This window comes from Ursus arctos, unplaced genomic scaffold (assembly GCF_023065955.2).
Source record: "Ursus arctos isolate Adak ecotype North America unplaced genomic scaffold, UrsArc2.0 scaffold_9, whole genome shotgun sequence".
In the NCBI taxonomy this organism is placed as follows: Eukaryota; Metazoa; Chordata; class Mammalia; order Carnivora; family Ursidae; genus Ursus; species Ursus arctos.
The window spans coordinates 80,859,721-80,886,956 of NW_026623111.1; the positions used below are offsets into that span (position 1 = coordinate 80,859,721).

Sequence of the window (27,236 nt, forward strand, 5' to 3'; positions counted from 1 at the left end):
CTCCTCTGACACTCACTGTGTTTCAAAGACTAGAGAAAAGAAAAATCTGTGCGAACAGCCTTCCAGGAGATGGAGTACAAAATGATGTTTCTGGAAGTTCAACATAAGAGCAAGCTACTTCCATATGTGATCACCTGGCTTCCTGAACCCTCCAGGCCTCCGAAGGTAGCAGGCATGCCATTCTCCCTATCTGCAATAGTGTGGGACTCTACGCAGATGGATTATTGCTCTCTCTGTCTCACATCTGTGCCCAAGCTTGAGAGCTCTACACAAGGCTGTATAGATGAACATGTCCATCCCTGAAAATAAGGACACAGGCTCAAGGCTGAGAATTCTGCCTTCCTGCTCAGCAATTTGCTACAATCTGTTATGATCAGCACATTAACAGTCCAGTCCAAACCTTTTGCATTTTTCCCCAACCCCACATTCTTTCACTGCTACTTCCCACCTGCCCGAGATGGAAGCCATCTGACACAACTCCTTCTCCTCTACCCATAGACATTTCACCACCTTCCACTCCATCTTAGAGTAGGACCCCTTCTCCTTTTCATGATCAACAGCTCCACCTGTGTTCTTATTCCCTCTTAGTTTCTTTTCTAGGAATTTGCTCCAACAGATATTCTTCCCATGACTTCCATTCTCTTCTGCATCTTCAAGCTCTCCCTGTCCACTCAGCTTTCCTCCCTGTATGAAATCTCCCTTGGATTCCCCAAATCTTGTTCTTCCCTTCAATGACAAACTCCTTGAAATAGTTCACTTTTCTGGTCTTTTTCTGTACTTGTTAAATCTGGCCTTTCCTCTCCTTACAGGCCACTAAAGCATAATAATGCCTCCAAAAGTAACTATATCTGGCTTCAGAAGCATTGAAAATGTATATATTCTTTTCCAAGCCTTTCAAAAACACTGAGGAAGGAGTTATTCAGCAAACATTTGGTGCCACTTCTAAATATCCCTCAGAACTGTCTCCTCGCCCATAGTTCCGGCCATCAGGACAGATTCTCCCAATCTCTTCTTTCTTGAAACTTCTTCCAAAATTTTCTCTCCCCACCCCACACCAGTTTTCCATCTTCAGATAAACTCATTACTGTGGACACTGATCTAGTATTCCCCTTCATTATTCTGCGCTGGGGTTAATGTAAACAAAGACACATCTTATCAAGGAAGACCTACTACATACTGGGGAACTATAGGGTTTCTTCGTTCGCAGATGGAAACATGGCACCAACGCATCCCACCCCAGCCCCTGGACATTTTCTTCCACTTTTTCTCCCTAATGTCCCTGAAAATAGCATTGCCTAGTGTACAGGACTTTGTCCACCAATTCTCTCCTAAGGAACCTTGACTTTGGGAAATTCTTCCTGAAAGGTAAGCAAATCGAAATGAAAATTCAATTCAGCTGCCTCCAGACCCTTCATTCAAACTTGCTACTTGGTTTTGTTCTCTGCAAACTGCCGTGAAAACTCTGCTCTCCTCCTCTATTCTAGAAACCTTCATTGATATAACTCTTATCTATAAATTGCTCCTGCATTGAAGTAAGCCATCTATTTTTGAATCTTTAAAACATTTTCTGACCGTATCTTCACAGTAGATAAAATGCATAAAATGCTCTCCTCTTTCCAGTCGACATGTGCTTATAAACCTGGCCTATGATCCCACAACTCTGTACCAAGTCTCCTTTCAAGAGCTGCTGCTCAATATTCGGCCTTTGAACTAGAGGACATTGTGGCTTTGAGTTCACACCCAATGCTGTCCACTGTTACTCTCATTTAACCCCCATTGCTCCTCTGGAATGTGGTGATGTTTGATAGTATGGTAGTAGTAGTAATGTGATTTAATATTTACTGCATACCTATACTTATTCATTACTTTTAAAATATTTCATTTAATCCCAGTAATAATCCTGACTGGTGGAGATTTTCCCAATTTGCAAATGAAGAATTTTTAGAAAAGTAAACTGATTAGTTGTCAGAATCAGAATTTAAACGCAAATCCATCTGACTCAAAGTTTTAAAAGTTACTAATCAATTACATCTAATGAATAATACTGTAGTTCAGAAATGACACAAGCTTTGTGCGAAAATAACTTATTTATTCATTTAGTCTTTTACCCTGATTGAAGACTCCTCAATTTTAAAAGCAGAAAAATTAACTATTGTAGATTATCCATATTTGGTTACAGTATAGAAAATGAAAAAAAAATCCAATGAAATCTAACACTGAGAACAAGACTTAGTAAATTCTGACTAGGAAGGAATTTTCTTAATCTAAGGATATCTATTTTAAAAAACACTAAAGCAAGCAATCTACTGATTTTGGAAGTGTTCCCATCAAAGTAAAAAACAAGACAAAATGCTGACCATCACAACGTCTACTCAGCATTATCTCAGGAATCCTCACCAATGTAATGACACAAGAAAAATAAGAGTTTTGGGGACAACTGGAAAAGAAGGAAAAGATGTGGTTATTTGGTCTTCAATGTCTACACAGAAAATCCAAAAGAATAAGCAAATAAATTTCAAGAAATAGTAAGAGAATTCAGCATTGCTGCAGGATACAGTTAACCATATGAAACGTCACTTCCTCATACCAGTAATAGCCAATTAGAGACTATAGTAAAGGGACCTGGCTGGTTCAGTCAGTTTGCGACTCTTGATCTCAGGGTTGTAAGCTTGAGACCCGCATTGGGTATAAAGAGCACTTAAAAATAAAAATCTTAAAAAAAGAGAAAGAAAAATACAGTAGGAAAAGGATACGGCTTAGAATACCTGCAAAGCTACAAAATAATTAGGAATAAATCTAACTGAAGAGTTTAAAGAGATTCATATGGAAAATTACAAAACAAGGAAAATCTGACATATTATAAAGATGTCAGCTGTCCCTCAATTGATCTTTAAGTTCAATGCAATGTCAATAAAAATCCCAAAAATCATATTGATATGGAAGAACAAAAAAAAGTTTCAGTGAAAAAAACAATAGGGTGCAGAGTCTTGTCTTTGGAGATTCAATGCTTACTAAAAACTATAATAATTAAGGTAGTATGGTATTGGGCCTGGAATTTTTTTATACAGATAAACAAAAGAGAATAGAAAGCCCAGATACAGACACATTTATATACAGAAACTTGATACATGGCAGAGATAAAATGATTTATCCAATAAAGAAGCTAACTGCTTATCCATATAGAAAAAAATAAAAACCTACATCTTTTTCTTATATCATATACAAAAGTAAATTCCACGTGGGAAATTAAACTTAAACCTTTAGAAGTATAGAAACATAGCTTCTTTACTTTGGCAGAGGGAAGTTTTCTTAAAACCAGAGCATAGAAAACCTGAAGAAAGTATTAATATACTGACTACATTAAAATTAAAACTTTTTTAAAATAAAATACAAACTACGTGAACAGAGAAGTCACAGACTTCAAGAATATATGTGTAACCCATTTACTCAATGAAGATTAGGATCCAGAATATATGTAAAATGCCTGCGAATGACAAAGAATCCTTGACCAACCCTCAGTCAGGCTCCACTGAGCCCCCTTCTCACCGAGCCTCAATCCTGGGCTTCTATGTGTCCTTGCAGGGCCCAGTTGTAGCAAGAATCCTGCAGAGTCAGTTTTGTGAGAGCTCCCTACCCTTGATGTCCCCTACTAGTGATTTCCTATCCACTGAGCCCTTCATTCTGCTCGTTAGCTACAAATCCTCAGCTGCCCTTGCTCTATTCCAAGTTGAGTCCAATCCCCATTCTCTGTAGAGTAGACCCGTATTGCTATAGTCTGGACTCAATTCCTCTTCACCATTTCAACAAGCATCGGAATAATTTTTTCTTTAATGTAAATCAATTTTTAAAAAATCAACTAAAAATATGAAGTAGTTGAACAGGGAACACAAAAATAAACTTATGACCAATAAGCCGATAAAGAGATGCTCGACTTCACCAGTAATCAGAATTATACAAAGACAAATAACAAAAAGATGACATTTCAAACTCACTAAAATTGGCAATGAATTTTTTTTAAAAGTCTGAAATTCCCAAGTATTGCTAAAGATGTGCAGAAAATGTGAACTCTCTTCTGCTGTTGATAAGAATGTAAAAAAAGTATAACAGTTTAGAGACCAATTTGTTGTTATTCAATAAAATTATCTGTCTGCGTACCCTATGATCCATTTCTTGCATGTCTATCTATATAGCCCAATCTTTCTCACAGATGTTCTGCAGGACAAGTCTCAATGCCTTATGGTATCCATCATGCATAATAAATTATTTTCTCTTCTGTGCATATAGAATGATACTAACTATGTACCATCCTCAAAAGATGAGAGAAAACAGTCACTTTAAATCATTTTCTTGTCTCACAAAACTTGTCTCACAAAACTCCAGTTGAGAAAAGGTCTAGATCAATGGTTCTGAATCAGACACTACCTAATATCACCCAAGGGCATTTAGAAATGTGAGGGTAATGGCAGCTATTTTTCCATTGTCATTAGTGACTAGAGTGCTACATTGGACAAACAGCACCCCGGGAGTCTTAAATGTTTCATATCCTTCAATGCACAGGCCACTCTAACACAACGAATTGTTCTGCCCAAAATGCCACTAGCGCCCACCTCAGCCCTAGACAAACTCTACAGGAAGACACAATGAGACATGGATAAGAATGTACATTGCAGGGGCTCCTGGTGGCTCAGTAGGTGGTGTCCGACTCTTGATTTCAGCTCAGGTCATGGTCTCCGGGTGGTGAGATAGAGCCTGGCAATGGGCTCCACACTGGATATGGAGCCTAGTTAAGATTCTTTCTCTCCCTCTGCCCCTCCCCCCCAAAAAGAATGTGCATTGCAGCACTGTTGTTACAGCAAAAAGCTAAAAGGAAAAAAAATTATCAATGTCAGAGGAAAAGGATAAACAAGTAGGAGTAACATCATGCAGTTAAAAGGAATGAAGTGGAAATAGAAGTACTAAAATATGGGCCAAAAAAAGCAAGTTGCATAATGAAATGTCCAAAATACTATTTTCACTCAGTTTTAAAAATGTGAAATCCAATATATCGTATGGATATATAAGAAAAATAGAAGAGCATGAATAGATATGGTAAGGTCAAGTTCACAATAATGGTACTGATGTGATCGAGCTGTGCCTACGGTGGAGTACTATAAAGCAATGAAAATGAACGAATGACTACTATAAGCAACAACACAGATGAACTTCACAAATGTAATATTGAGCAAAAGAAGGCAGATACAAAAGATTACGTAGTTATGAAGACTGCTGCGTAATGTTAGAACTCATAGAAGTTCCCTTTGGAAGGTAAGGGTATAATCACTGGAAAGGGGACAAAGGAGGCTTCTGAATTGCTGGTGATGTCCTTATCATGGTGTAGGTGGTGGTTCTGAGAACGAATTTACTTTGTAAAAATCTATAGAGCTGTACAGTTATGACCTGTTCACTTTTCTGTTTGTTTTGTCTTGGTAAAAATGTTTATTTAGAGAAAATTTAATCATCTTTTCTCCTTTCTGCCTGCCCCGCCCCCTTACCAGGGATCTCTTCCTAACTCCCTCATTTCTGTCAATCACACCATAATTTTTTTCTATAACCCAGGTTCATGCCCTCGTTTTAGGTCTTTCAACCCCAGAAGACCAACGCTTGCCAACACTGATGAACGCTACCTGGAACTTCTATCAAATTTGTCTTTCCTTCTTTCCCACCATCAAACAGATCTGTTTTCTGTCTCACACTGCGTTTTAGTAATCAAATTCAAAACCAAGACACTTTTGGCATCTTATCCTGGTAACTCATAAAAGGCTTGTATCCACTGTGAGTACGACCTTTTGAAGGTATTTTAAAGGATTCTTTGGCAAACAGTATGTGGGACAGGAATTAGTCAAGATATCTCCGGTAATTTCTAGGGAGACTGAGAAGACTTTTCTTGGAAAGCCTTGTCTTTGAACATCTTTTCTCTCTTTTCGTTTTTACTTCAACACATTCAACAGAAATTCAATTGTCAGTGTTTTTATCTATACACAAAGGGAAAAGAAAGCCCTAAAATTCTACAAGTTATACCCAGAAGTCAAATCTCATAACATTTTAATTATGTTTGCACGGACCTGATAGCACATATCAATTGATTACAATTATAAATTCCACAAAAATAGTAACCATTTAAATGATTAACAGGAAACAAAAATCTTCCCCTTTCTTCTGGATATCGTAGCAGTCCCTGACTGGAACCCTTACGCAACTGTCTGTCTTTCAACTAGATTAAACAGTACAGACTTGGCTATTTTCAACGCACTGTCATATACAGTAACTTACTTGATCCTCTCAGCTGGTCTAGTAAGTAGTCAGTAGTGCCAACATTCTTTCATTATGATTTAATGTGTCAATGTGTGAAATCAGGGAATGAATGGCTCATTGAAGGAGTCACAGCAGATAACCCTAGGTCCCTCCTGAGGGATTTCCTTTAGGAACATCCTTAGGAATGTCCTTTCAAATGAACTGGATGTGTCGTGGTGTGACAGACACAACTGGACTGATAAGTGCATAACTGAGCAACTCTGACAGAGAACCTGGGGTGCAAAAACTGATAATAGCGTTCAAATGGCAAATTACACTAGACTTTAAAGTTTTACTCCATTAAGTGAGAACAAATGTTTCAAGTTCTCTTAGTCTATTTCACAGAAAGTCGATGTCTGACCTGCAAGCATGTACATTCAGAAGCTTGCCTTTATTACAAGATGGCATTCGAGTTTTAAAAATCAAGCTTTAGTTTTTAGAAAATGTACTCGAATTGTGAAAAAGGTAAATAATGGAGATGAGAAGGCATGATGTTCCTATGTTTCATCCTATCAATGTGTTACTCTGTGTTTCCGAGTGGAAAAATGCAAATAAATTCAAAAGCCTTTATGGCTTAGTACAAGAAGGCCTCTTGTAAAGGACAGTATGTAAATAATTAAGCATATAGAGTTAGAAGTTATTCCCAGAGGACTGAAAGTTCAAGTGATAGGATTTGATAAGTCGCTATGAATAAAAACTAAGGAAAGAGAAGGATAAAAACTCGTGAATGGGAGAAGAGAAATATGTATTTATCACATGCATACTGTGTGTCAGACGTTGTTACACAGTTAACCCATAATAAATTATTTAATTTTCACAAAAAAATTCATTAGCTTAAGGATTTTTGCTCATTTAACAGAAGAGCAAACAAATGCTCAGAGATATTAATTGATTTTCCCTAAATCACACAACAAACATTTTATTGCTGAGATGTGAACACTGGCCCGTGTAACCCCAAAACTCTTGCTTTCTTCTCCACATCCAGTTGCCCTGCAAGGAAAAGGAGATTCAGAGAAAACACCTGAAAAGTAGTAGCTAAAATATCAGAAGAAGGTTAGTATAGTGTCACAAAAGCCACCTAATGAGCAATTCCAAGAGGGAGGGAATGGCTCCCAGTGAATGATACGCCTTTATATTCCTAGCATTCAGCCAACAATAAGTACTCAAATATGTGCTAAACTACAGAAATGTCACAAAAAGAATAAGAATGAGTGTTAAGAATATAGTGCAGTATCTAGAAAAATCACTTGAATCACCCCAAAGGGAAATTTCAGAGAAGAGCACTGATTTTTTTATACATGATTAAATACTTGAGGAAACGATGAAAAAGAGGAAGGTGCACATAACGACTAGTTAGCAGACAGAAATAATAGAGTAGCGCCAGGTAGGTTAACCAGATGGGCCTAGGGGTCAGGGTGTATGGGTTTAAACCCTAACTTGGTATGTGTGTGACCTTGGTCAAGTTACTTAACCTCCCTGTACATCAGTTTCCGGAGATAATAACCATACTTACGTAATAGGGTTGTTACTGTGAGGAGTAAATGAGTTAATATATGTAAAGCACTTAAGACAATGTCTGACACAATCTTCAGTATTAACTAGTCTTTCAAGAAGTTGGACAGTGTAGGGAAGGAGTAAGGTTGAAAAATCTTAGGGAGAAGCAGAGTCAGGAAAAAAAATACTTTAAGGTAGAAAAGACTTGGGCATGTTTGTAGACATGGGGAGAAGGAGAGATTCAGGAAAGATAAATGGAAACAGGAAGAAGCTGTGGGAAAGATGAACACATTTGGAGAAACTGGACTTAAAAAAGGAGAAAGAATACAAGTCCTGACACAAATGAAAAGGTGGAGAGCAGATGAAACGGAGCAGTTTTCAGAACGTAGCAGAGGAAGTGAGATAGCAAATTTCACAGATTCCAAGGCAAGATCTCCGTCTCACTAAAGGAAGCAACGGTAAGAGTGGGAATATTGCAGAGTAATGAAAAGATTTTAGAAGAGATATTCTTGAAATTTTGAAAAGGTTCGCTAGAGATGCATAAAGGTATAGTTAATACCAGTGAGGCATGGGCTAAATTCAGAGAGGATTCAGGTATCAGTTTTTGTGACAAAGACTAGAGCCAGGTAAAATGGCCCACGGGGCAAGAAGTGTTGAGATGGATCCAGTGGGAGCAAATTCCACTGACAACCCAGAACTCCCCTTCACGACAGTCTGGGTGCATCGTCTGCCTGCCACTAAACCAGCTTCTCTGTAAACACCAATCAATCAAAATCAATGAAAATCACTTCTTACATCACTTTATTACTTACTTAGTTTTCAATTTTAACTAATGGCTAATATAACCACATATAGGAAAGTAACTGATTTCTGTTTCATAACTATTGTGATTTTAAACAGTAAATAGGTTTTTGGTGAAATACAGCAGACTGGACATATATATTTATCTGTAGTCCCTCCTGAAACTCCTTAAAATAAAGGAATAAAAAAAGGGTCATCACATCACGGGACAGAAAGAATGGGAGATGATATAACAACATGGAGATATTTGTTTTGGAAAGTGAAAAGTGAAGGATGCAGTCGAACTGACTGCCTATGAGAAAAAAGTCAACAAGAAATAAAGTGATGCAGGGCCAAGAATTTCAGAGAAGTTTAGGGAATGGAGGCACCAAATACCTCTGAAAGTGACAGGTGAAGAACAAAACTAAAAATAAGAGAATTCATTGTAAGTTTATGAAAGGAGCAATCAGAACCCCAGATCTTTGCTCCCAAAACAATGCAGCAAGGCAACCACCCCAAACGACTAGATTCACCCTCTGAGAATAGTGAACCAGAGAGACTTTTGCTTCAAGGACGCAAGGCAGACTGAAGGCTGCAAGGACATGCAGAGCTAAAGACAGGGGTATTACGTCAAAGCTGCACAATGCTCCGCCCCTGCTGCTCCCACCCCACTTCCAACATGGGCAGCCAGGAATACACAACTTCCTCGCCACTTCCAGGCGAGAATGGAGAAAAACCAACCATCTGGAGAAAAGACCAGTGGGAAAGCCCCATACATATGGGTTTCCTGATCAGTTTTTTCTAGCTCACACTTAATAAGAAAAAGAATGCTTTCCCCATTTCAGTATAATATTTTACTTATGTTCTGAAAAGACATGAAGTCTGTCTGTTCTATCCCACTGGTATGTACTCAGTATTTAGAATAGTGCCAAGAATATACTAGGTCCTCAGAAATATTTGATGAATGAATTAAATGTATTTAACATCTGTTGGACTCCCATGGAGACCCAAGCACCTCAAAAACGTTCTCTCTGTATTTGGAGAATATCACTTCATGTCAGTTGTTGACAAAGGAAGTGTCCCTAACATCACCACATTTTGCAGCTAAATTCTACTTCTCCGTACCTCAATTTTAAACATAAAAGTCACAATACTTAACTTCTAAAAATGGTTGATATTAATGTTTCTTCCATTAGGAAAAAAAAAAAAGGAATGCCTATCACTTTATATTTATTGACATCAATTCCTAAAGAAAAGCATTAAGAGGTTTCCTGTAGAAAAAGACTGGCTATATGCAAACAATGAATCATGGAACACTACATCAAAAACTAATGGTGTACTACATGGTGACTAACATAACATGTTTAAAAGAAAAAAAGAAAAAGACTGATTACAGAGTACAGGAGAAATAAGCCAGATGGTCCCTCTAGTGGCCTAGAAAAGCTACCACTCTCCAGAGTACCTAACATGCCTAAGGAATCAACACCTAATAAAAATAGTCCTTCTAAAGCTGTAGATTCATGCGGAAAAGACCCATCTGGCTGCATAGATACTGAAAGGACTTCTCCACAGGTGTATATGGTCGTCAGAGAGAACAAAGCATCAAGTGTCACGGGGTGAGCTGTGAAACATTACCCAGTGGCAATAACTGAGTAACTATGTTCCCCTTCTTCCCTCATGACTGCCTTCTTGTTATTCCCCTATGACCCCCAGCTTGTCCTGGAAATATGTGTGCTCCTGCATACAAGCACCTGCGTGCCCCGTGCGCACGCACTCATGAGCGTGTGCGCATGAGCGTGCGCACGCACGCATGCACACGCACGCGCACTCCTGCGAGTCCCATGGATTGTGAGGCCCAACATCTACTGGGTCTGGAGTAAGGCTACTAAGGAAGTCTCACTGATTTGTTTAAATATTTAAAAGTTATCATCAAACTAAAGAACTTAAATAAAATATCTTCCATCCTCTTACGGTCATAAATACACTTACATGGCAATACATTTTTTTAAATGCGTAAAGCTATGGTTTTTATATGACTGAACATAGACAAAATACCAAAGGCAATTAAATTTAAATATTATTGCACATCTGAGTATTCTGTGATGGACCAGAATTATGTGGATGAATATCAATTAAGACATCCCTAAGTCGTGGATTTTAATTATTCTATAACAATTCTTTTGTTCTTCCTATATTCCAGCAGAGTCAAAAATCATGCTATTATCGTCTAGATTGTCATATAATTTGCATTCTATTGATAGAGTGCCAAATATGGCTACTTTTCTTCACTCGCTCATAGTTTCTTATTTTCAATTTGGAAAAACTTCACTATGTTGAAGCAGTAGCAACAAGAATCGTCAACAAAATTCTTAAGGTGATTCTTGGACTTAGAAATGAACCATGAATTTTCCATATCCTGTTCAATTCTCATAATGGGGGTATCTAGGTTAAGTCATTTTTATCATATAAAATATTAGAAAATATTGTAATTTTATTATTAAAATCACTATCACTTATATTATACTACCTACTGTCTCTTAAAGCAATATCTAAACCTTTATGGTATTTCTTAAATTCAACCTCTTTCAATATTTTAATGCAATATAAAGAGAAAACTGAAAATAACATTATGTTATTCAGTTTAAGTCTCTATTCATTTAAGACTATGCCTTCAACCAAAATAGCCAAAAATAGTCCCCATGAGAAATTAGTGTCAGGACTATTTGTACAGCTCATCTCAAGGCCTGGTGCATGGCTGTCATCCTGGAACGCACATTCTCTGCCTTCAGTTGGACTTCTAATTCCTAGAAGTATATTTCCAGAATCCTAGCTTCATTACAGCCTCTCACTAGATTGGTAGTTTACCATTGTTTACAATTCCACAGTCGTTTTTTTTTTTAAGATTTTATTTATTTGTTAATTAATTAGTTAATTAATAATTAATTAGTTAATAATTAATTAATTTTAGAGGGACAGAGAGCACAAGCAGGGGAGGGGAGGGGCAGAGGGAGAGGGAGAATCTCAAGCAGACTCCACATTGAGCGCAGAGCCTAACACAGGGCTCGATCTCAGGACCCTGAGATCATGACCTGAGCCTAAATCAAGAGTTGGATGCTTAAATGACTGAGCCACCCAGTTGCCCTCACAGTCATATCTATTCAGAATATTGATGGAATTGTGCCATTAGTCCCCAGCATTGATGTCAGGAAGTCCAATGCCATTTAGCCTCCAGTTCCCTTGTATATAGCCCACTTGACTCTTCTCGAAGATTTTAGAATATTCTTTTCTCAGATATTTGCATGGCTGGCTCTTCTTTCTCGTTAGCTAATTCTCTCCTGATCTCTGTAGGGATCTTTCTTGATCAATCAAAGAAGCCCCCCCATGTCATTCCCACATCACTATTTTTTTTTAAAGATTCAATTTATTTATTTATTTGAGAGAGACAGAGACAGAATGAGCATGAACAAGCGGAGGGGCAGAGGGAGAGGGAGAAGCAGACTCCCTGTTGAGTAGAAAGCCCAGCTCGGTGCTCTGTCCCAGGACCCCAAAATCATGACCTGAGCTGAAGGCAGACACTTAACTGACTGAGCCACCCAGGTGCCCCCCACATCCCCATATTTTATTCTCATCAAAGTATTTGTTGTTATGTGGTATTTTCTAGTTTTACTCTTTTCTATGTTGTCTCCTAAATAAACTGTAAGATTCACAAGAATTCATCCACTTCTGAATCCCCAGTGCCTAGGACAGTGAGCAGGTACTAAATGGTTATTGGGTAAATGAATGAAAGCCTGTGTTCAAGCATTACTTCCAGAAGGACAGTAGGAATAGCTTTTCAACTGATATTTGTAAATTACGTGAAACAGGATCACGTGCGGGATCCCATTTTTGTCACGGTGTTCATATTTACTACAAACACGTCTTCTGGCCATGGTAAATCATAAATCAGGAGCCCAGAAACTTCAAAACTAAAATCAAACTTTTGAGCAGTTCAATTTATTTGTCTTCAGGAAGCAACAGCCTCGGGCCAAATGATCTTCTTTCCTTACAAAAATTAATAGTTATTAGGTTAAAAGTTAATGTCATCACCTTGATTCTAGTAGAGTAATGACCTGAAGAAGACAATCCAGCAAGGTATACAAGCATGCAGGCTTCAGCATCAGATGCCCTTGGTCCTGTTCCAAGCTTTGCCATGTAGGAGCTACGTGTCCTTGGGTTTGTTATTTAACCTCTCCAAAGGATAGTCTCTGAATTGCGACAGTACTGTCTCCTAGGCTACGATGAGGGTTCAAGGAGGACATTAATTTAAATTTCTAGGCAGAGTCCCTGAGCATTAATAAATGTTAGTTATAATTATTGTAAGAAATTATCTATTTGAACATATGCATATTCTTTGCAAAATCTTGGCTCAAAGTATCATTCATTACACTGCATGAAATAATTTCCTGTCTTAGCTCAGTGCTAACACAAAAATGCCTCTTCAAACACACTTGAGATTTTCCTTAATCAGGTGGGGCAAAGTATATGAATGATCATGTTTTCTTTCCAGAAGGAAGCTCAGGTCATTTGCCATAACAACCTCTTCCAGGTATCTTTTTTTCTACTTTTTTTTCTTAGCTGGCTTTCCTTGATTTTATTTTCAGTTTTTCTTTTTTATATTGTGTTTAACTTTGTAGCTTATGGATCTGCTATTTACCAACCGAGTGACCCTGGGGAAGTTATTTAATATCTAAAATTCTACTTTCCTCATCTGTCAAATGAGAAGTGTTGTGAACACCAATGATACTGTCACCTAGCACCCTTATATCATAACCATTCCTCCTCTACTCCATCCATATGCCCTTGCAGTCATACAAGGGGCCCAACCCTCTAGATTAATCTAGAAGTGGATGACTAATTCAAGCCAGACCAAGGAGACACTTGCCAGGAATTTGGACTTAGAACTGAAAGAGTCAGGTCAATTTCCTTCTAGTGACTGAAACTGTAAGACATAAACCTCAGGAGTTGCTAGTGGCTATGTTTCCCATTTATAGAAGGAGCCAGTGCACAGTGAAAGAAAGAATGACTCTGAGCTACAGGGAAGATGAAGACAAGGAGTTCTAATGGTTCTAATGGTTCCTAGGTTCTCGCTCTTCTTATAGCCTGGCTGTTCCATTAGACAACCCACTATCTTTCCAATAAAGTCTCCTTTCTGCAGGGGCGCCTGGGTGACACAGTCGTTAAGCATCTGCCTTTGGCTCAGGGCGTGATCCCGGCGTTCTGGGATCGAGCCCCACATCGGGTTTCTCCACTAGGGGCCTGTTTCTTCCTCTCCCACTCCCCCTGCTTGTGTTCCCTCTCTCACTGGCTGTCTCTCTCTGTCAAATTAATTGATTAATTAATTTTTTAAGAAGTCTCCTTTCTGCATACATAATCTGGGTTTGATATCCATCACTTGAAAACAAAATAGTTCTAAGATGTAGAAAATAAACCCTATTTTGAATAATTGTTATAAAAAGTAAATGAGAGGGGCACCTGAGTGGCTCAGTTGGTTAAGCATCTGCCTTCGGCTCAGGTCATGATCCCAGGGTCGTGGGATCCAGTCCCACATTGGGGCTCCCTGTTTAGCGAGGAGTCGCTTCTCCCTCTGCCATTCCCCCTGCTTATGCTCTCTCTCCCTTTCTCTCTCTGTCAAATAAGTCAATAAAATCTTTTAAAATAATTAAAAATAAAAGTAAATGAGATAAAACAATTAAGTGCCTAGCATACTACCCAGCATATAATATTCACTCAAGAAATGATACCTACTAACATTATTTAGAAGACAGGGATACAAATTCTAAATCAGTTAATTAATGAACACAATTTTAATAGCTTACAAATCTTTTTTTCTTGCAGTTTCAAGATCACTCAAAGGAATTCTTTGGTTTTGGATCTTGAAAGAATTGCAAAATAAGAGAAATGCTCTGGTTACGTTTGCTATGTATCACTGTATAAATCTAAGTAACTCATACATATAGTTAAATAATCTTAGAGAATAATGAAGTCTCAGATCCAGTAACCCTCAATTTCTTGCTTAACTCACTTGTTCAGGGTAAATTATATGGAGGAAAATTAGAAAAAGAATACAGACTTACATTCCACTTATCCCACATATACAATAAGTCAGATACATTTAAGCATGTAAAATACTGATTTGGCTACATTCGCAGAAGTCTTCACATTATACAAAGGATGCAATATAGTAGAAAGAAAATGGAATCACCGTACCTGTAGAGATACCACACTGACATTATCAAAATGGATGTGTCCATTAGGCTCTGTGACAGCCGGATTTGCATAACACGTCACACCATTGATGGCAGGTAACGTTTTAGGTTGATGAGTTTTCTCATGAGAAGGACCAAAGTCATCATTTCTAAAGTGGGTATGATCATTCTACATGAAAAAATTTAAAAAGCAAGAGGAGGTTATAAGAATAAAAAATGATGGCTCACACATGCAAGAAAGTAGAGAGTTTAGTGCTTTTTATTCACAAGAGAAAATTCTTATGTCTATTCAATATGTAATCTTTTTAGATTTATAATTGTATCTTCACTTATTAGATTCTGTTTTTTCATATTAGGGTACATATGCCTTCTTATTTTGATGAACATGAATGAATACAAATTGTGCACATTTTTCTTGACATTAAATTGTTGGTACTTATTCCAAATTCTACACTGTGAATCGATTGTTTTTCTTATACTTATCATTATACTGACTCTTCTTTCTCTTCACATTCACAAGTCTAATAACTGAGCTGTTCACATAATTATAAGAATAAAATTCCAAGGGCACCAGAGTGGCTCAGTCAGTTAAGCATCTGACTCTTGATTTCAGCTCAAGTCATGATCTCAGGGTCATGAAATTTAGCACCATGGCAGGCTCTGTGCTGGGCGTGGAGCCTGCTTAAGATTCTGTCTCTCCTTCTGCTTCTCCCCTCTGCTTGTGCCCTCTCTCTCTCTCAAAAGAAAAAAAAGAAAAAGAATAAAATTCCTGCCTTTATTTGCCTATAAATCTATATAAAGTAGCTTTCAGGGATCAAACATCAAACATTTTCAATAAAGTCTACTTACCTGACCATATGTCTTTAATAACATCTTAAGCACTCTCTCAAAAAAGAAAAGCATGTAAAATCCACCAAACACAGCAATTGCCTTCTCAACATAGTTGTCACTTTTGGGATTAAATCCAAATGCCTGAGAGAGAAAAAAATTCAGGTAAAAACAGGTAATTTAACCTGATTTCTGGAAAATAATAAGAAATCTTTCAGTATACAATTTTCACCAAAGTTCTAAGTCCATCTTCAGGTGAGGTAATATTGGGAATTTAACCACCAAAATCACAAAATAGAAACTATGAAACTTAAGTAACCAAACTGTAAGAGATCACATAGGAGTCTTATAACCAGAGGAAGTTCTATTAATAAAACCCCCAGAGTATCTTATAGTTTCCCACCTTCAGCATTATTTGCCTTGAAGGAGAAAGCTTTTCATAGTAAAGAAGAAGCACCGATTCCCACCTTTATTGATAATGTTAGATCCAGGTAATGAAGAAAAATGAGACACTGATAATCCATTTTCTCTAAAAGTAATATATTTGTCCATCAAACCCAGATTCAAATTTTTAAAGCAAATATGACAAGCCATTTGGATTACTGTTTTCCCAAGAGAGACCCTTTTAAACCTAGGGGATCCTGGTAGGCCCTAAAGAGATAAAGAACTCAAGGGCTGGGCCTAAGAATGAAGAAGAAAAGATTTCATTCACACACACAGACACACACACACACACACACACACACACACGTGAGAATGAAATAATCTACTGTTTATGGGACATGGGGCAAGAGCTAGGGTTTGAAATTATAAAGAGTCAAGGTTTTCCTACCAGACAAGACACACAAACTTAAATAAAAGCTGCAGTAAATGTTTGAGGACATTTTGTGGTATATCTTCAGTAAATCTGACATTGCAGGCTCTTTAGAAAATAAATAAGTAATAAAAGATCATAGAAAAATTAAGTTTGCCAAAATGCAAGACAAAATAAAGTTGTAAGGCCCTTAGAGGTGTCCCAGAGCTGTCTGGGCACGTCCTGGTGGCTGGCCTCTTAGAATATTAATTTTATCTCTGACACTGATATATCCTGTAGCTTGAGACAAGCTTTTTCATCTGCTGTGATTCAGCTTTCTCTTATCCAACACTATCAACCAGACCATAAAACGCTGTGAGAATTATGGAGCCTTAAAATGTACAAAGTGCTAAAACATTTAAAAGAAACAATCATTCACAGAAACAAACAGCCAACATCCTTACCTCTGGAATAAGCTGGAAAATGGCATTTGAAAATAGAGTCCCAATAGCCAGACCCACGAAAAAGGTCAATATCTTAGGGAAATAAGATTTCTTTATCAATGGAGTCAAAATCAATCCGAGGAGAGATGCCAGATTAATAATTGTCACTGACAAGAGTCCATATCCCCAAACTGCAGGTCAGAGGGAAAGAGTAGAAATTAATCAGAGCAATGAAGCCAAATGAAATCTTACTGTACATGAACCTTGAAACAACTTTTTTCTTTAAAAGCTTGAACCAGATACTTCTTTAAAATAACAAGATCTTCTCAATGAAAATTATGCAGAAAATTGTGAACATAAATACAGAATAATAAATATTAAGAGTAACACTGCTTATACTGTCACCAGCCCCAAACCACTCAAAGGCTCAAAGAATTTTATAGCTTGCAGGGAACTCGGCAAACATCTGGAATAGTGACAAACCATCTGAGGCCCACGGGCTCCAAGTCACCTACTTTCATCTGTAGCTCAAAGCCTGGTCTAAAACTCAGCCTTTCAGAGGAATATAGAGGCGGTGTGAGTTTCAGGGAAAAGGTACAAAGCGATGGGTGGAGGGTAGGGGTGGAGATGGGTGGTATGGGTTAGCTTCAAGGTGACCGGCGCTGCTGATACTGCGTTTGTCATAATCGCTGGTCTGCAGGCGCCCCTGCAGAGGAGGTCTTTGGGAAAGCAGCACCTCGGCCCTCCAGCTGGGGCCTCCAGGACTTGGACTCAGCCCGGTGCAGGGAGCACTCAGGAGGGGAGCACATGGGAACCGGAGAGTGGCTGTGTTGCCCAGCTGGCCCCGCTGAGCCCAGATCAGGGCGAGAGTATCCTATGTCATGCGGACTCTGGGGACAGAAGTCCGTGGCGAGTCTTCCGACTCTCTATCCCTCAGGCCTGGTATCCAATAGGTGCTTAATACATATTGCCTGGAATGAAATGAACGAATGCCATCCTAAGCTTTCCAGCTAGTGGCGTGTGTCACCTCATTTTCCTCCTGATTATCCCGGGGGGGTGGTCTGAGGACACAACGGGAGCGTAAGCGAAGTCTGGCGTGAGGTCCCAGGCCAGCCGCGGAGGGCAGTGCAGGCTGACCTTCGCACGGGCCCCGGAACCGTGTCACGCGGGGCTGTGCGTGTGCCCCGCACACCGCGCACGAACGTCAGCATGACAGCCGATGACGTTGCCTGTGCGCCGCCGCTTCTCTAAACTGTCCAGAAGACATGTTTCAACGTCAGGCCCCCCTTCTCAGCGACACTGTCAGTGGAGCACCGTAGCCACACCTCCTGCTGACGAGTGTTCGCCATCGCCGCGTACCCGCTAAGAAGCTCACATGCGTTCATGGATTCCACCCTCACTAAACCCTGTGAGGCAAGGACTACCAGTGCCTCCGTCACACAGTTGGGGAAACCACGGCAGGTGGAATTGGAGCGAGCGGCCCGGGCCTCGCGGAGGGAAAGCTGGACTTTGAACCCAGGCGGTCTGGCTGCAGGGCTGACGTATTTGAGCAATATGCTTCATTGCTCCTGTAGAGGTATTCTGATTTTTAACAAGACCAAGGGACTCAGCAAAACTGTAGATGTTTTATATTGTGCTTCGTGAATATAAGGTTGCTCACCACTATTGTAGTTCACGCGATTCTATCTCCAAATAAACGACCTTACCAAATGCTTACGAAGCCTCCCATATAGACCAAACCATGGTTCCTGCCAACAAGGAGGCTGGACCTTCTGCTTAGGGAACTGGGAAATGTGTAGGCACAAATGCACACAAAGCAATACGGGTCGTCTATGCTGTACATCAAATAAAACGAGCAGAAAGTAAATGTTACTGTTACCACAAGACTCATCACAGCACTGACCATGACTTTATCTTCTCCAGACGCTTTCCTATCAGTTCCAGACCCCTGAACAGGTCCTGCAAAGTCATTTCATTGGAACTATGAAGGTCCACCTCATTCCTGTTTACCACCTTATCACCTAAAACAATACTACCTACTCCCTTCAGACTCTCCACTTAAAGAAAGCCCTCAATCCCACATCTCCCTCCATGGTGTAGCGATGTGTAGTTTCCTTTAATAGGAACAGCCTTCTATCACTTCACTAGCCTACAGGCATTCGTTCAACAAATATTTATAATCTCATCAAATAGGATGCTGAACCTAAAGTAAAAATGCAACGAAGTTTCTGAGTACCAACCTGAGGCACAATCACATACACATACGAAACGTATCACTTTCCCCCGAGAAATCTGTGATCTCCGTAGACAGCAGAAACATTAGGATCAATTTCAATTTCTTACCCCAACCAGTCAATTTCATAGACAGTTGGCGACCAAACCCTATCAGTTTTGCTTGAGATATCTCTCACTCCAGTTTCTCCATCACCATTGCTAACGCCTTGAGTTCAGGCCCTCATCATCTCACTTCCTCTTCTGATGCATTATGACGGCCCTCCTCCCCCCACCAGACTTACTACTCTAAAACACAACTTGGATCATCTCACACCTCTCTTCTTTATAAGCTGACTCCCACACGACTTTTCCAGTGTTATTTACACACTTCTCAACATGGCCTTTATGCTAACACAATGCTTTCCAAGAACAAAATTACCTTTACTTGTGGTTCTTTATCTGAAAATATCTTTCTATCTTCACTGCCTGAGAAACTCACACGTGTTTCTTTAAGCCAACGCCAAGACATCGTCTCTAAAGCTTTCCCAGCTCCTCCAGGCAGCTATCCCTCTCTCCTCATGCTTCCCATGGCTCTCTGATTGAAGGTAATTGGACCACGTACCATGTTTATAAAAGCTTTATGTCATGACTCCTTTGAATTAGTTTTACTTTGGTTTTTCATTTCTTTGAAAGAACTCAGAATTGACTCTATATTAAGCGAACTATTATATCAAGAATCCAGTGCCTTTCATTACTTAAAAAATAATTTATGTGTGGGAAAAGAAGAGGCTTACACAGGGAGCAGGGAATGGAGTGAACCTATGGACACATGTATAAGAGGAGTGAAGACATAGGCACTATTCCAGGCATTTGTATATACTAACTCACTTGATACCCCAACAGTTCTAGAAGGATCGAACTATAATTATCTCCATTTTACAGATGAGATAACTGAGGCACAGATATATTAAATAAATTGCTCAACACAGATGCACACAGAGCTGCACTAAAATAAAACGAGAGTACACCAAATAAAGGCAATGTAGTGTCGAATTAAACATCTTAGATTAGTAATAATGAGTACTTTACCAGTTTCCCTAATTCTCCAGAAATTCTTCTCTCTTCTCCTACCCTGTCCCACCCACTCCAGCCTCATTTCAATTCCTTAAACAATGTGACCCTAAGAGGCATTTCTGTCTTTATTAGGCTTCTCTCCAAATATTTGGTGCCTGTCTAATCTTGTGACTTAGAACTATTGATTTTTCATTTTATGACTTTGCAGTGTTGACCCTGGAACGCTCTTACTTCCTGCTTCCCAATTCCTTGATCCAACCTCCCAGCTCCTGAGATAGAGGAAACCTAAGAATTAAGGTTAAAAACACTTTGGAATGTCAGTCACTAAACTGCACGGAGTAGAGAACTTTCTTTTTCTGAAGCTTCGTCTCTTATGCCCAGAATTATGTACCTGATAGCTGTATTTTATGTAACAGATGTATATATGGGGCCTAACTACATGCCATATTGTATTCTACATGCTTTACGGATATTAAGTCATTTAACCCTTATAGCAACCTTATGGTAAAGGTACTGTTTCAGGTAAGAAAACTGAGGCAGAAAGACACAGTCAGGTGCCCAACAGAGCTGGAAAATTATAGAGCTGGGATTTGGGCCCAGGTAAGCTGGCTTCAGTATCTATGCTTTTCATATGATATACTACTATTAAATTTTGATATGTAAAGCATTTTTTGAATTTACTTTTGAATATAAAATGCAAACCATATTAAACCAGTTTGTAGAAATACAAACACATTCCTATTTAGTATATAATCTAGAAAAATAGTTGCTTAAACAATTAGTTGTAAAATTATTATTCACAAAATTGCTAACTATATTAATAAAGTATGTTTGGGGCCTTCTGTTGTTCGTGTATGTAAATACAGAATATAAAAGAGAACATGGATCCTGAAGCGGAGACAGCTTGGGTTCGAACCAGGCTTTATCGTGTACAAATTGTGTGCTCTTGAGCAAAAGACTTGAAACTCTCTGGACCTACATTTCCTTGGCCATAAAATGGGAACAGCAGTTTCTACACCATATAGTTGTATGAAGATTAAATGAGTTAATATATGTCAAGTATTTGAAAGAGCACCTGCCATGCAGTAAGTATTACAGAAAAATTGGATGTTATCAATATTTTTGTCATTGTTGCAATTCCTATTACTCAGAAAGAGACTGGAGTATTCACATATAGAAAAAGGAACCCACAAGTTGGTAGAATAAGCACTTCCTTTGTTGAGATGTCCCTTTTTTTCTCTATCTTTTCTCTCTTTATAGTCTTTCACACTCAGGTCAGATGTGCTCACTCAGACCAGTGGCTTCACATGCCATCTCTAAGCCGACAAATCTCTAGCCTTGACCTGTGGTCTGAGTACTAAATGTGTGCATGCCACTGCTGCTGGACGTCCCTCCTTGTGGGTCTGTGTCAAAGTCTCAAACTGGCCGTGTGAAAAATTACACCCGACCCTCAGCATGTGCTTCCCCGTAAGGAACTGCTCCTCCTGGTCTTCTCTACCCTGGGAAATAGCACAACCATCTCTAGAGTTTCAGTGGCTCAAACCTTGATGCATTCTTCCCAACCCCCACATTCAGCCAGACGCAGACCATTCTAGCAGTTTCCAAAATCCATCCTGGATCTGATCACTTCTCCTCCCTTCTACTTCTCCCACCTTAGTTCATGTGTCATCATCCTGAGCACCAACTGCTGGCAACTGTCTACTGACTCATTGCCTTGCTTCTACTCTTGCCCCATGGCAACCTGTTCTTCCAACTGCAGGTAGAGTAATCTTTTACGAATCCAAACAAAATCATGTGACTCCCCTGTTTAGAATCCTAGAGTGTCTTCATACCACATTCAGAGTAAGATCCAGTCAACTTACTGTACCCTACAGGGCCCTGGCATCATTTCCTTCTAGTCTCCCACCTGCTTACTATGCTCCAGACACACACACTTTCTTGCTGTTCCTTCCATATGCCAAGCTCATTGCCAAGTTTATGCTGACTCTTCCCTTGACCAAGAATGTTCTTTTCCCAGAGAAGATCTTGCCATGGTCCCCTCCCTACCCTCAGTCAGGACTCTGCTCAAATGTAACCTCATCAGAAAGGCCTCCTCTCACCTGTCAAAAATCACACTCACCCACTGTTTCCTTCTATTCCTTACCTGCTTTATTTTCACATTTATCACCCTGAAATTATATTATTTATTTGTTTGTTTTATAAATTTTATTATTTCTCTTCTCCATTACACTGTAAGTCCTGAAAGGGCAGGGAATTTTTCTTGCTGACTCCTGAATCCCCAATGCCCAGAATAGTGCTTGGCATGTCATTCAATAAACGTTTATTGAGTGAACAATGTACAAAAAAAGGAGAATTAAAATATCCATGTGGGTCAGGTTAACAATTTGAGGATACCAAGAAGTTGCACAAAGATGACAAACAGACCCCCTGAACAAGCGGTTTATTTCATCTGCAAAAGAATTCTTCTACATGTTTAAGTGTGTGAATGACAGAGTAAGCACATACTTGTTTTCTTATATTTTAAAATCTCTGTGCAGCAGGTTATTCCTTTGAAATGCAACATCTCTGGCAATACTATCCGAGGCACTTACAATAGTCACTGGCATTTTCTTTCATTTACAAAAATTAAAGCAGTAATAACTCAGTACCTTAATATTTAATCTAGAACCATGCTATTCCCCTATCCCTTTACTGAAAATTATGGATAAATGGATAAGTTTTTAAATAATATGATAAGCACAAAGGTAATGGAAATTGATCAATTATGAGCCAAATAGTTAATGTACACTCCAACCTGAACAGTATAAAGCATATATTGTTTAAAATCCGGAACTGAGGGGACACCTGGATGGCTCAGTTGGTTAAGTGTCCGACTCTTGACTCTGGTTCAGGTCGTGATCTCAGGATTGTGAGATCAAGCCCCGCATTGGGCTCCGTGCTGAGCATGGAGCCTGCTTAAGATTCTCTCTCTCCCTCCCGTTCGGTCCTTCCCCCACCCCATGCTTGCTCTCTCTCTCTAAAAAATAAATAGGTAAATAAAGAAATAAAATAAACAAATAAATAAATAATAAAATAAAGTCAAGTCTTGAGTTTTACAAAGTTTTCAAGAGTACCAAGTGTAATTTTGACTCCACAAATAGAAAAGCACGATTTATGAAGTTTATATGAGTTCTAATTATTCTTATTCTAAATACTTTCAGAATATAAGTATTTTACCAATGGCTTCTGTGTATATTAATTAAAAGCAATAAAGCAAAGAAAGAAGCATGTGAATTTAATTTCAGACCAGCCTATAGACTTCTCAAACAAATAGGAGAAAAACACTTCCAACATACCTTCTGAAATATTTGGTTTTGTTTTGTGTTTGGGCCGATCCTCACAAGGATGAAAGTTCAATTGCTGTAAGACCGCTGGACAGATGACAGAGAAGTTGGAGCTGCTTATCTGAGTAGCATTTGAAAAGCCATGAAGGGAAAAGATCTCTTCAGCTGACAGACACTGCCAACAGGATAAACAAAGTAAACATATATGTGTTAGCATAGTGAAAGCATGCACGCAAAGATACTTTAGAGAGACAGAATATTTCATCTAGACACAGCACTAACTCTACAGAAAAGCCCTAAAATTTTAAAAGAGTCCATATCCCTTTAAACCTAGAAACAAGAAAAAAATAACACAAACAACAAAAAAAACAAAAATCCTTCTTGATCAACAGTCTACCTATGGCAGTCAAAAAGGTAAGAACTGGTTTGGGGGTTTCCAAGGACATTACAAACATTAAAAGTAGACCAATAGCTTTCAAATCAAAAGCTTTAAGAGGGTTCTACATTCTCAATCTCTCCTCTCTGTTTGTCTTTAGATTGGATATTTTGTATAGGCTATTGGAGTAACTCTCTGTAAGATTTCTTGTAGACAAACACCTGGCTCCCTTATAGTTTCGTAACTAAGAAACTGATCCATGCATCTAGACAGCAATAATAATTCCAACATATAAAAGTTGTTTTAAAGTCTGTCTTTAGCACATATCATTATTTGCTAAAATATGTATTGTTCTCAATGATGGGGGTTAGCTTTTCTCTACTATTTAAGGTTTTGAAAATAGTGCTAGGCTGCTTGGAAGTTCATTAACCATTAACAAAATTTTTTAGGAAAAAATTCTTTATGAAAATCACTTTTTGAAGGTATCATTTTATTCTCGGACATATTTTAACTGTAAACTATCATCCACATACTTGTATTATTGAGAATATAAAAGAAATTAAATGTGTTACTGTGGTTAGTAATCATTGTAAGAAGTATAGACTGTGAAAAATATCCATTCATTCAAACAGAAGAGTCTATCTTTAGTAAGTATGATTCAGAAAGTTCTTTGCATGCTTCAGCCAATATTTAAACCCCACTAAGATCTTACTCGGCTTTGTGCTGTAGACTGGACTGGTGTTCTCCCAAAATTCATGTATTGAAGCCCTAACTCCTGATATAATGATATTTAAAGTTGAGGCCTTTGGGAAATGATTAGGGTTACATGAGGCAAAGAGAGTGGTATCCTAGTCCACCTAGATTAGTGGTCTTATAAGAAAAGACACCAAAGAGCTTGCCTGCCCTTTCTCTCTCCACCATGTGAGTGGACAGCTAAAAGGCCGTCCAAACACAGCGTCCTTACCAGACATCGATGCTTCTGACCTCTCAATTTGAACTTCCAATCTCCAGAACTACGAGAAAACTAATTTCCGTTGTTTAAGCTATCCAGGTTATGGTATTCTGTTAGGGCAACGCGAGGTGACTAACACTCTATGAATGGCATTTGAGAACTCAAAAGTTGGTGTTAATTGACCATGAAGTTCTGTGATTCCCTCCACAGCAGAAACAATGAAACTAAAAATGTAAGATGTGGGTAAAAAGAGATTGGTACTGATTGTTAAGATGAAAAAACATCAAATACACCAAGATGTATGCAGGTGTCAAAACTAAAATTGCAAATGCATTAAAGAAAGTTCACATTTAGACTTCTTTGTTTTTCTAAAGCCTAAGTATGTGCCTCAAGCTATTCCTTGTTCAAGCCATGACAATGGGCTTGGGCTCATGACAATGATAGCTGTGTGCCATCCCTAGAAGAGGCGACACCACACTCAATGCACCACACTCAATGCTCCGTTAACAGTCTTCCGTTTGGCAGACTGGGGGGATAATAAACTAATGGAGGGAGAAAATAGCTCGACTGGAGGAAGGAAAGTGGGAATGATAATATTTGTTACCACGAAGCCACCCAGGAGCATAATTGCTAGACTCAAAACTTAGAGTCCATGTGGTCAAACTGCCCACTGCACGATTCCAGGAATAAATGGGTATAGTAGCATAAACATAAAACAGCACTGTTTCCCCACAAGGAAGTCTTAACCTACTTGGACTTCAAGTTCCTTCAGCTCAGAACTAGGATGAAAAGGGGAAGCTGCCCATAGATAATTTCCAAAGTCTTCTCAGAATTAGCATACTAAGACTTCCTAAAACTTGATGACTGTTAAAGCAGTTCTTTTCAGACTCAAGTGGGTCAGGAAATCCACTTACAACGTCACCATCAGCATTTTGTAAGGAGCTAAAAATCATCATAGAAACTATAGAGTGTAGCACACACAATAAGTGTAAGTATCACTTAGAGAAACTTTTGCTGCAGGTACACAACATGCACACAGCTACTGGATCACAATGTAAATTCACCGTTTTACTGTAATTGGCAGCGAAGAGGTTAATTGCCCATCATACATCATTAAAGACGCTCTCCTCCATGCAATTGGGGGGAAAATAGCGTAGCCGAAGGAACATATGATCAATGCTGTAAGATAGCTCAGAGTCTTCACGCTCTGTGCAGCGTCTGTGTAGAAATTTTGGCTGGACAGGTGGTCATGGATAATAACACTTTGACAGTGGCAATTGCCCACTCACCAGAAAGAACAAGGAGGTAGAGAGATGAGAAAACTCTAGGCCTCGCCTGAGAAATAGACTCTTACCTATAAAGAACAAACTGATGGTCACCAGAGGGGAGGTGGGTGGTGGGATGGGGGAAATAGGGAGTGGGGATTAAGGAGGGCACTCGTGCTGAGCACCAGGTGTTGCCTGGAAGTGTTGAATCACTATACTATACACCTGAAACTATTACAACACTGTATGTTACCTAGCTGGAATTTAAATGAAAACTTAAAAAAAAAACAACCTCTAGGCCTTGCCTTATGAGAATGAGGACAGAATATTAACAGGATACTAGCAGTATGGCAAAACTCAATTAATGGTAGGCTTGATTTATTTAAAAGAGCCATCGAACAGCAAGTAGGATGCCAGTAGCTTACGGAGCTGCCTATTTGGCTTTACAACCTCAATTTCCACAATGCTTTGATTTAACAAAGTTGAACCAGCAACAAAGAAAGCAGTTGTCTAAGAAAGGGCGGTGTTTCCCAGGGCAGTGACAAACAGGATGAGAGCCCAGTGCCTGAACAGTGAGGTGACAACAAAACCGGTAGAACGGTTGAGGAAGGTCAAACATCCTCTCAAACACACCCCTTCACCTCCAAAACAAACAAGGAACAAATTATGAAACCAGTAGGAGCCACAAGGGCTCTTCCTAACGACACAGGATGATGAGCCTGAGAGTATGTGTCTTCCTAAAACTTCCTGAGCTTTTTTACCATCTGCTTTACACTTACATACTGAGCCTTTTTCTTTCCATCTCTGTTTTTACATCACCGCTACGCTCAAGAGTACCAGGTTGCTGTTTGCCACGGCCCTTTGAGCTTTGTGCTGCCAAAGGCAAACTCCAGCCTGCAGACACCCTCATGTTCAGTGGGGTGACGTCTTTCTTAAAGACATTTTCTCAATGTCCGAGTTAAACTCCTTGAGTCTCTTGCCACATTAAGGTGATCTCAAAGGGGTCTTCCATGGATGAAGGGCCAAAGTAAGAAAGTAATAGAGGTGAGGGGGTTGAGATTCATATCATACACGAGATCTCAAATTATACTCGAAATCATTTAACCAAAGAGTTCTATG

At 39.1% G+C, this 27,236-nt stretch overlaps 1 protein-coding gene across 1 annotated transcript in view; it reads right to left on the bottom strand.

Moving 5' to 3' along the window:
• Nucleotides 1–27,236, bottom strand: part of SLC39A8 (solute carrier family 39 member 8) — a 72,329-nt gene that overhangs the window by 26,371 nt on the left and 18,722 nt on the right. The window contains exons 2-5 of the mRNA XM_026509650.4: nt 23,537–23,699; nt 16,935–17,104; nt 15,699–15,821; nt 14,851–15,018 (exon numbers count right to left, since the gene is read on the bottom strand). Of these exons, the coding sequence (XP_026365435.1) occupies nt 14,851–15,018; nt 15,699–15,821; nt 16,935–17,104; nt 23,537–23,699 (624 nt within the window). The remainder of the gene's footprint in view (nt 1–14,850; nt 15,019–15,698; nt 15,822–16,934; nt 17,105–23,536; nt 23,700–27,236) is intronic.